We start from the raw sequence: 11,283 nt of genomic DNA, 5'->3' as shown, positions 1-11,283 counted from the left end.
CTCCTGTCAACCCCATATGCTTCAGAGTAGAACTGAGCTCCAACTGGTTTTTAATGACTGTGATTTCTCAGAAGTAGGTTGTCAGCTTTTCTTCCAAGGTACCTCTGGGTGGATTTGAACTGTCAGCATTTCAATTAGTAGCTGTGTGTTTAATCATTTGTGCCAAGCAAGGACTCCACAATGTGTATGAGAATCACAGTAAATTAAAGGGCCAGCAGGGGAACAAGTGCAGCTATAAATAAAATACTAGGCCTGATGCAAACCAGTATTTGTGTTGCCGGAAAAGATTGGAGTGGAAAGAAAGGACAGAACTTGCTCTGCCACTGAGATTTGGAGTTTTCCCAATCCAGTTGTGCTTCCAGAGTTATTAGTTCTTCTTGTTTCTGTCCCACTATTTTGGGTAGATCTTGTGTCAAGCTCTGATACCCTCCATGACCTTGCTTTTCTTTTGCTACCCAGATTGAAACATCATGCTCAGACTGAAGAATGGAGAAATTTAAATAAAATTATAGTCAATAAAATGATGACAAGTAATTAAGGTAATTAGAACTGTCAGAAGGAAGCCCCTAAATTTTTATGGCCTTGTCATCACAAACAAAAAAGTGTCCACTGTTATTCCTGCTAGAGACCAAAACTCTGAAACCAAACCCATTGCTGTCATGTCAATTCTGACTCATATTGTCATTATAGAATAGAGCAAAACTGCCCCATAGGTTTTACAAGGCTGTAATCTTTATGGAAGCAGACTGCCACATATTTCTCCCGTGGAGTGACTGGTGGGTTTGAATAACCAACATTTTGATTTGCAGCAGAGCACTTAACCACTGTGCTATCCTTTTGAATGGACTCTAGGAGTAATGCAAAGTGGGATTCCTTAGGGATTTATGCTCATGTGACATCTATATTAACTCTACAAAATCCTAAAAGTTGTGGATACCTACATCTTACACACTCATGAAGGAAGTTGTTCTAAGTGGGCCATGTATAGTATCCTAGGTCTGATTTTGTTGCAGACATTGCATGTGTGCTCTAGAGCTCTTCTCTCTAGTGAACCATCAATCTGCCTGTCCGTAAACCTTCTCTCAAGCTCACCACCTGGAGGCCTTTAATAGCTAACACTAGGTGTGGCTACCCATCAATGTAAGCCAGTTTGGTCAGTGTAGCCTAACACAGGTTGAATTTCAACAAGAAAAAAATAATACCTGGTTTGACTGAAGTAGCCAATTGTTTCAATGAGTAATCTATCCAGCATTTCTGGATATAAAATCTGTATACAGTAAGTCCATACACAGCTGGTACAATTTTTTCTTCTGTCATATAACCTAATTAATGAATTACAAGACGCCACTTTGTGCCTGAGACTGTTCATTCTTAGTCCTGATAATGTCAGTAGAGGTTCATCAACACAGTGCCCACTAGAGAGAAATCATAGGAATATTGAAGAAAATGATTGGATTTATCTTTATATGTCCAATATCAAGAGTAAGGCCGGCTCAGAGTAGAGGTATTTGTGTTTTCTCAATTGAAATGAACCATAAAATGACAGATTAAATAAATTCTCTCCAAACTCCAAGTATTCCACTCAGGAAGTTTGAGAGCTCAATGGGTGTGCAGTTCTTCACTTTGCAAAGATGTACATTATATGGAAGAGAAAGGCCTTGGATTCCTGAAGTTTATGTCCTAATGATGAAGGTTAAGAAAAGGAATGCCTATTAGATAGACTCACTTACTCTAGTTCCTTTGTTAAAGTGGCACACTGGTTTTAGAGATAATAAACATGTCAATCTAGAGTTCTGTGAAACAATACATTTTTTTTTTCTATCACATAACCAAATTAATGATTTAAATCTAAAAAAAGAATATATGATTTTATAAAGGAGAGTCAAAAAGGACAGCATAAAAATGGAGGTGAAGTGCTATTTCAGAGAATGATCCTGTAAAATGTTGAAGACATTCATGGACAAAATACAGTTTGAGATGTGATCTGAGAAAGTAGTTGCAGTTTACTGCCCTAGTGAGCTGCCTGCTGCAGTGTGCAAGAATGATCTTCTTAGAGAAGACGGATCTCTAGAAACATAAGGTAACCCTGTCCCGTCCCCACACAGGTGACCAGTGAGCCTCACTCACTTCTCTTCAGATATGCCTCATATTGAACTTGCTTCCAAAGTGTTACTTAAATGGCATTTCATAAAGAGGGGGTCCTTCATATTGCTTGAGGCATCCCTTTGGGACCCTTTTGAAATCCTTGGTTCCTGTTATAAACCTATAGGGCAAGTGCTGGATCATGCCCTGTAAAGCTGATATGCGTAATACATGTAAGTGAGAAGGACCTTAATGAAAAACACTGGAGACTTGTGATTATCTAGTGCTTGGGTTCCCAGCTCCCAGCAGAAGTACAGCACTGGGAGAGCCACCTGCAGTATGTTACACCAGTCTATTATGGGAGCAAATAAATGAATAGTATGTTCCAGATTTTTCTTAGCAAGTACTTCTGTAACACATGTATGAATGTATGCTTTTAACCATTTAAATCATTTCCTTACTCTTATGCAATCTGGATAGTGAAGAGTATTTTAGATTGCTGGCAGGAAGCATTAATTTTTTATCACTACAAAAAAATACATAATAATAGAACAAAATGTTTTATTTTATTACTATGTTCTGTGATTTTCCCTATTAATTTTTTGGTGACGTAAATTAAAGATAATTCAGTTTCTAATCCTTTTGTAATTGTGAATTCCTTAAGCAATTCAAACATCAGAGCTAGTTTTGCCCCAATGAGAGATGCCTTTCACAGAAAGAAAAGATTTTCAAAGCAGTTAACTTTAGTAGGATAGACTGCATATAAAATATATGAAGCTCTGAAAGCCTAGTGTTTCTCCCTCAGCGTTTTCATCCGCTGTGATGACCACATTCCCATTAAAAAAAAAAAAAAACAGAAATGGGGAAGAAATGACTCTGCTTCCAGTTGCTGTGGCCTGTTCTGCCCTCTAGCCAGGAAGAACAGATCTGGAAGACCTTGGGCGGCGGGAGGGGGTAATATGTCATACTATTACCCTTTCTTTAAGGTGATAGCTGGCCCTACGGCGTACGGACCCAAACAGCAACATCAAAATAAATAATAGGTATCCACCGCCGAGCACCCAGGCTGCCAGAGAAGGGCCGCGCTGGGCAGGCTGGACGCCAGATGCCGCTGGCCTCGCAGACTCTCTCGGCTCTGTCCATACAGGCGAGCTCCTGGCCTGACACAAGAAGCAGAGCTAAGGAGGAGCAGAGGAGGCAGAGGAGCAGAGAAGGCGGCAGAGCAGCGCACCCGGCGGCTTTGACGTCTCCCGGCTGCGGCTAGCAGCTCGCGCTCTCAGCACGTAGCGCACAACGTGACCACACACAGCCTTCTTCTCCAGCAGCCCGGCAGCCTGCGCTCGGCGCTTTCCGCTTCGCCCTCCTCCTCCCACCCGCCTCCGCGGCGCGCACCCCCGCGTACACCCAGGGATTCCGGCCGTCGTCGAGCCCCGGACACTCTGCTGCTCGGCCCGGGCACCTCTGCCGCAGCTGCCTGCAGCTGGGGCCCAAGCGGCGCCCAGGCAGCCTGGTGCCCTCCGCAGACGGGTGCTCCTGCGTTCACCTCTGGATGCCAGCACTACGGTAGCCCAGGCGGGGAACCCCTTCTGCAGCTTCCTCCTCTAAACTCCCGCCTGTCCCGACCGCCCCCACCCCCTCCACCTGGCGGGGGCGGCGCGGAAGCGAAGAGGACGCGCGCGGTGCTGGTGGGCACGCGTAGACGTGTGTGCTGATCGGGTCTCTGCTTGGCATCCTCCTTCTCTTGCAAGCGGCGATGCCTGGACTCCGCTTTCGGCTTCCTGAATTGGTGCGGCCAGCCCGAGCCCCCTCCTCTTTGACAAGGCGTCAAAGGCTATTTTGAAGAGCGGCGGCGGCGGTGGCGGCCGAGGCTGGTGCCCCAGCTAGCTCCAGACGCACACTCCGCTCTCTGTCGGTCCCTCTCCTCCTCTTCCCTCCGACCTTCCCCTCCTCCCCACCCCAGTCCCCCCAACCCCACTCCTCCTCCTCCTCTTCTTCCTCTCCCCGCTCGGCGATGCGAGCTTGTATCGTGTAACAGGATTGGCGTTGCAATGGCAACTGATGGAATGGGGGAAGGCAAGACAGCAGGGCAGGGGGCTCCGGACTGCGGGCGGGCGGGCCGCTGCCGCCGCTTAACGCTGCTCCGGGGACCTTCGCGAGTTACTTTGTAAAGGCGAGCCTAAGTGAGAAAGCCCTGCTCAGTGCCCCGGGTCAGAGGCCACTTCCAGCTCCTGGGCTGCCCAAACCGGGCTCGCACCGCGCGGCACCCCAGTACCCTGCCCGCGGCCGCCGCCAGCCCTGCGCGCCGCCGCTGCGGCCGCTGCCGCGGTGACTCCGGCCCGCTTCCCTGAAGAACACTCCATCTCCTGGCTCTTCTTCCCATCACCGCCCCCTGCTCCTCCCCGGCGTCTGCGATTTTCCCAGGCGCCCGGTGTGAGTGCGGTGTGCGTGTGAGTGTGTGTGGCAGTGTATTGTGTTGTGGGAGTGTGTGTGTGTGTGTGTGCATGAGTGTGGGGTGTGTGGGGCTCCTGCGCTCCGCTCGCTGCCGCCGCTGGGGAAGGACGGACGGACGGCGCTTCCTTCTCGGAGAGCGGTTTCTGGGCACCTCGGCTCGGCCCGGGCGCGAGTAGAGCGCGTCCGGTTGGCCGCCGGCCTCCGGAAGGTCCTGCTGCGTCCCCCTTGGGCTGGATATGTTCATGTTCACGTGAAGATGGATTTAGTGTACGGTCTCGTGTGGCTGCTGACAGTCCTCCTGGAGGGGATCTCTGGCCAAGGAGTGTACGGTGAGTGGAATCGCAACGCTATCGTGACCTTGTGGTTCTTAGGCAAGATAGGCTAGTAAGCGAAAATGCACGACTCTCCCCTCCTGGCGTGGCATTTGGTTTACACTTCATCACATTATTGGGAGCTTTAAGAAGGCAGCGAGTGCTCTGCGGATTGGGCTTCGAGCCGCTCCCCCGGCGCCTCGGCTGGGGCTTGGAGTTGAGTCGAGACGGCAGCATAGCACTAGTGCGAACGAGTGGCTTTGCACTTGATTTATCCCCGCGGGGGACCCTTGCTCGAGCAGTCTTTGATTTAATAATGGTTTGACTCCTTGCTTGCCGCGGTATCAGTACCACAGTTTCCCCCGAAGGGACGCAGCGAATGTGACCCTCATGAGCCTCCCCGCCCTTCTCCGCCCCCCACCCCCACCCCCCACTCTGCCTCCTCCTCTCTACCTTTCCTTTTTTTTTTTTTTTCCTGAATGCTTACATGACTTGATTTTCCGGCTCAGGAAGTGGGGTGACAGTTGAGTTGCGTTCTGCACCAGCCGTTGCCATGAGCACTGACTTGGGGAGAGGAAAATAGCAGGCAAGATTCTCGGTGCCAGACACAATTAAGGGACATGTTTGTGTGAATGAATGAGCAAATGCATGAATGAACGGACAGTTGAGTCCGCGCGTCTTGGCTCCGGGGCAGGACACCAGCTCGCTGCTATGGGAGCATATTCTCCGCTCTTCTCTGGAAAACCCAGATCTGGGCGGTTTAGAGAGAAGCCCGAGCTTGTTAATTCAGAGGTTTTGAAGTCTTCAGAAGCAAATCCAGGTTCCTTTGCCTGTCAGCAGTTGGCACCCTTGGCATTCAGGACTGAAATACTTACTCACTTATGCTCTCACTCACACCCAGGCCCTGGCTGTGAGTGTGCTGAAATGTACATCTCCTGGGACAAGCAGGCAGTACAGCAAAGAGAAAATGACTTTTTATTCCCGAGGTATGGTGGGGAGGTTAGAAAGGCAACTCAGAGGGGATAGCAGTCCAAAGTCGCCCACAGACCCTGAGGATAAATGTCCAGAGGGTCATCCAGCCCAGAGGGAATCCAGCCCACAGCCCCTGGTCTCACTGGGTGGAGGGAAGGGGTTAGGATCCTACCATTGTGGGGCTTACTCAACAGCTGTCCTCAGGTCAAAGATGCGTAAGTGCTTGTGGAAATATCCGAGCTGTTAAAACAGACTCAAGAAGTGACTGTGAGGTGGGCTTAGGTGCAGGAGACCTTGAGCCTCAAACTCTTTGGCAATGTAATGTGTAGAGTTATCTGGGAACTGGGGAAGGATGAAAGATGAGACACCTAACCCTTACTTTCTTCAAGTGCAGCCAAAATCTTTCTGGTGCTAAGCAAAGCTGGGGGAGAAGGTGTTCCTCATCTTACCTTTCTAGCACTCCGGCCACTCCCCTGTCTCAGTAGTCCCCTCCTTGGCTCTGCCAAGAAGCCTTCACTCTCTCTCCCCTCAGAGGATCTTAATTTCCCCACCCATCCGGTTAAATGAAAGAGAACTTGCCTGGTGGTGGTGGTGGTTGCCTGGGAGGGTGTGTGAGATGCTGAGTTTTCTGGCAGATCTCCTGGCCTGGCTGAGGACAGGAGGTGGGGCCTAGGGAAGCAAGAATTCACTTAGTGTTCCTTTGGCTCTTCTACAGGACTCTGGTGTTTCTAGTGAGGCCAGCCAAGAGAAGCCAGGATTCTGGGGATGGAGGGATGCTGCTGATACAGACCTCTCAAGGGGATGTTTATAAAGATGGGAGAGTCTGAATTCCTCTCATTCTGTGTTCAGGTCTTATTTCTCTCCCATTGGTTCACATCATCCTGGTGAAAAAGAACTTATTTATTTTTAAATGTATTTCTGTCTGTCACTCTCTGTATGTAGAGGGTAATGAGAAGCACAGAAGATTGAGGGGCAGTATTATCTGGAAGAGAAGAAAGGCAGGGTTCCATTTTTCTGTTATTTTTGTCATTCAGATTATTTGTCTCATGGCAAGTCTCATGTTGGCAGTGGAAAAGAGTAAAATACAGTAGTGAAGACAAGTAAGAAACAATTGCGTTAAAATAATCCTGTGCCCATAAACCTTAGACGTGAAGGAGGAAGGGATTCTGTTACTGAGCTGCTTTTGTCATTGTAGTAACAGATGATGTCTTAATATTTATGTGGTTATTAGTCTCGTAGGTTGGAATAGTGTTATGTTTTGTGTGAAAAAATAATAAGTAGCCATTATAAATGTGATAGCTCTTAGGTAGGTGTTTTTATGTATCTGTGTATAGTTTCTCTGTCAACTATGTTTTTACATAGCACAAAAGTCAGACTTCCAAATTGGGGACCTCTAACCTGCAGCATCAACATCACTTTACATCTTGTTAGAAATGCAGATTATCAGACCTCACCCCAGACTTTGGGAATCCCAAACTCTGAGTATGGGACTTAACTATCTGTGTTTTAACAAACCCTCTGGGTGATGATTCTGATGCAAGCCTAAAAGGCCCAGGACCACTGACACAGACTTGCAGTTTCACTGATTTGACTTTGTAAATCATGACCTTTGTTGATCTAGGTTTATTTTTATTTGTCAAAGCATTATGGGAAAGTGAAGAGTGTTTATATTTAGTTATAAACATTGCTCAGTTGTAAAGGACATAGACATAAGGTTTAGTATAAAGTTATGGATGTGTTTTGAACATGTTATACGAAAGTGCTTGAAAATGATTAATTTAGAAAGCAGGGCAACTATATAGAGAAACTTCAATGGCCTAGATATGAACTTTGCTGATGCAGAAATCTGTATGCCTGAGTCCGTTCACTTGCCCGAATTAAGACTGTATATGTAGCATAAGAACTATGTATGTGCTTATATATTATGTGTAGTGTTTTATATGGTATGATAAATATATGTAGTATTATAGATATTATTTATTTATATATTGTTATTCATTTCTAAGCCATTCATATTACACATGAAGCATTATTTCTTAGTACTGTTTTCCAATAACTATATCCAAGAGGAAATGAAAATTATTTTCTAGATAAAATCACTTCACTATAGCTTAAAATTATTTATTTGATATAAAGCCATAGCCTTGATACTTTTCCTCCCTGAAAATATCTGGGCAATCTCTTAACCCCTCAACTTCTAAGCTGGAAATTCCTGAGCATGGATCAGAAACACATTTACCAAGACATGTTTCTGTGAAACATTAAAGCAAGCAGATGATAACTGTCATTTTATGTTGTTGATTTGTGGGTGGACCTATTAAAAATGTTTTTAAATCTAAAATTCAGATTTTTAAAATAACTTGAGAATATGAGTTAATGCATAGACTATATTGCCTTGAGTTACTGTAATACTCTTTCTATTACTTGCATTCAGTTTGACAACAATCAGCCATGGGCAGATGCAGCACTAAGTTTAAAAGTTTCTGCCATAGACAAGGAATACATTGTCATTTATCTTAGAATATTGCTTAGCAAACAACTGAACTTCAGCCAATTTTTTTTTTTTTAATATGATCTGGTGCTTGGGTAAGGGGGTTACCCTTTAACTTATAGCTACCCTCCTCCAATAAATCTGATGTCATTTTTGTAAAAAGCACATTTTTTAAAAAAATGTGGCATTTTTTTGTATAGTCTTTACATATGCCATATCAGATATGATAGTACAGTAATATAAATGATTTAAAAACACTTTTGAAGAAAGATTGCAGGGGGAAAAGAAAAAACTTCATAATAGGACAATAGCAAAGGAAAAAAAAGTCTCGTAGATTTTCCAAGAACTATTTAAAATATTTTAATGAATAATATAATTTGGAGAGATATTTTTATGAATTTAAAAAATTCATTTTATTAAGCTTTAGATTCTCCCTAACTGAATTTTAAGATTTTATTTATATTAAAAATTTCTCCAAAATACTCTTGGAATGTTAAAGTTAGATTTATATGTTTTTTGTGTGTGCTGAAGTAAACATTGCTGAAAACCAAAAGTTATGAAATGCACAATGAACTGTTCTCTATTTGGCATTATTAATTTTGTTGCACTCTCATTGTATTAGAGGTAGAATAATTGTTTAGAAATAATGAATGGCAGCAAGAGTTACAGGGTTACTCCCAGCTAACTGTATACTTATTGAAATACCTTGAGCTGAGTGATGTCAAAACAGTTTTCTAGTTTTGAAAGTCTTCCTTTGTAAGTCAGTGTGTGACACTAAATTGGTTAGGCTGTTTGTGTTTTTCCCTAAAGCCTTTTGATAATGAAATGCTGTTGCAAATCGTACCCCTTGTAAAACTTTTCAGTTGGCTTTCTAAAAAGAAAAAAAGGAAAAAAAAAAACAACCTTGCTCCACTGTCACACACTATGCTTTTACTTCTGGCCAGTCGTGCCCTCGATTTCCAAGGGGATTAATAAAAGATTATGGCTGCATTAGCATGAATAAATCCCCACTACCAGTGAAAAACAAAGTAAAACTCCAAGATTGAAAGATTTTTAATGAAAATCAAATCAAACTGCAACAATGACGTGGTGATGTGAAATAATTAATGCATTGTACATAAATAGCTTTCAGGATTTGATAAAAGCAATAAATAGAATAAGTGTATCAAACATGTGTATGATAAATTACCAAACTGTATCTACTCAATTCATATGAGTGATAAATGCGTGTGTGTATGTGTATATACATGTGTGTGTATGAATATATACATGTGTATATAGATAGATATTAATACCAGTAAATCTCATATGATTTAAGGATGACATTTTCATGCAGCAGCTGGACAGGAATGACTTGGTGGAATTGATAACTTGGAGATAAAATGACAGGAAGACTCCAGAAGATATTTCAGACTACCAGTGTGTTCAATCTGAATCTGTCCTGATTGATATGCAAGGATAAGGGTGCTGTGGACAGTCAGTTAACCACTGCAGCCAGTCCCAGGATATAATTATCCTGGTAGCAAAGTTATCCCCAAGGTGCTGTGAATTGTGAGTTTTGCCTGCTTGGGGTTTGGGGACACCTGCGATGAGATACTCATTTTTACTGACATCTATTTAGAGTGTCATTCTGGGAAAGAAGAGGAGAGGAGGAGATGAATTTAATAAATATAGTACCCTCCCCCCAAAAAAATTAGTCTGAAACTATTACATACAGTCAGACAGCTCTGACTTTCCATCTTCCCATGTTTTTTACCCCACAGTCCCTAGGTGCCACATACATTCTTACATAGTCACTACATTGGTCACTATCTCCAAGGACAGATGGCTGGGCTGCCCCTTGTATCTTGAGATTTTTTTTTTTTTTTTTATTCTATTCAAGATTGTCCTTGCTGGTCCTTTTACCAGCAATGTTCAAAATGTTAATTTGTACAGTGTTACTTACTCATGTCCTATACATCCTTGAGGAAGCCCCTAAGTATGCTATTAGGTATTTTATATTGAACAAGTTATAGTAAACCTAAGGAATAATTTTATAGAGAATGAGTGAATGAGAGTGCCAAGTTCAGATAATTAGAGGTCAGTGGCAGATATTCAGAGATGCAGTAGTTCTGGTGAATAGATGTTATAAAGGAAATTCTAGGAATGTATTTTCCATGATCTTGATTTCTTGGCTTCATTGTATTGTCTCTGGGTCTGATTCTTATTTATATTGAACCATTATATTACTTTTTGTGTTATAGTTGTTAACTACCTTAAATCTTTTTTGAGAACCCAAACCAAACCCATTGCTAAGGAGTTGATTCCAGTTCTGCCTCACAACAACCTTACAGGGCAGAGTAGAACTGCCCCTTTAGTGTTTCCAGGGCTGTAAGTCTTTATGGAAACAGACTGCCTTACCTTTCTTCTGCCCAGCAGCTGGTGGGTTCCAACTACTGACCTTGTTAGCAGCCCAGTGCTTTAACCATAGTGCAACCAGTACTCCTTTTCTTTTTTGAGAGCAGCAGCAGCAGCAGCACACTGCTGTGGAGTTGGATCTGACTCATAGCAAACCCTCCTTGGGTTTCTGAGGCATTTATCACTATGGAAGTAGATTGCCCAGCCTTCCTTCTGAAGAGTGGCTAGTGGGTTTGAACCGCCAGCCTTCTGGTTTGCAGTCAGATGCCTTAGGCACTATGTGAGAAGCAGGGTACAAACAAGATTTTGTAAAGACTGTTCTATGTATTCTTTTAAAACTTGCTCTTTTAATGTGACTGGGAAAAGACTCATGGGTATACAATTATAGCATGAGCCTATGGGTTCAGTTTATTTCTTATTAAGACAATGTTAGGAGTAATGGCCATGGGTGGCTTTCTACATGTAGAGGTGATTCACCACTCATATTTTGTGGCCTAGCACTTACACTTTGGGAAATGGCTTGCAAGAGTTAGGCTCAAGGCTGGTAACCAGCAAAGACAGCAGAACATCAGAGTCTTG

The 11,283-nt window shown here is 43.7% G+C and overlaps 1 protein-coding gene across 1 annotated transcript in view; it reads left to right on the top strand.

The window, feature by feature from the left end:
• Positions 1-4,583: 4,583 nt before the first annotated feature.
• MDGA2 (MAM domain containing glycosylphosphatidylinositol anchor 2) overlaps positions 4,584-11,283 on the top strand; it is a 1,222,586-nt gene continuing 1,215,886 nt past the window's right edge. The window contains 2 exon segments of the mRNA XM_007943667.2: positions 4,584-4,659; positions 4,662-4,862. Of these exon segments, the coding sequence (XP_007941858.2) occupies positions 4,584-4,659; positions 4,662-4,862 (277 nt within the window).

This window comes from Orycteropus afer, unplaced genomic scaffold (genome assembly GCF_000298275.1).
Source record: "Orycteropus afer afer isolate SDZICR_OR568_19922 unplaced genomic scaffold, OryAfe1.0 scaffold00111, whole genome shotgun sequence".
In the NCBI taxonomy this organism is placed as follows: domain Eukaryota; kingdom Metazoa; phylum Chordata; class Mammalia; order Tubulidentata; family Orycteropodidae; genus Orycteropus; species Orycteropus afer.
This window is presented reverse-complemented; position numbering and strand designations above follow the sequence as displayed.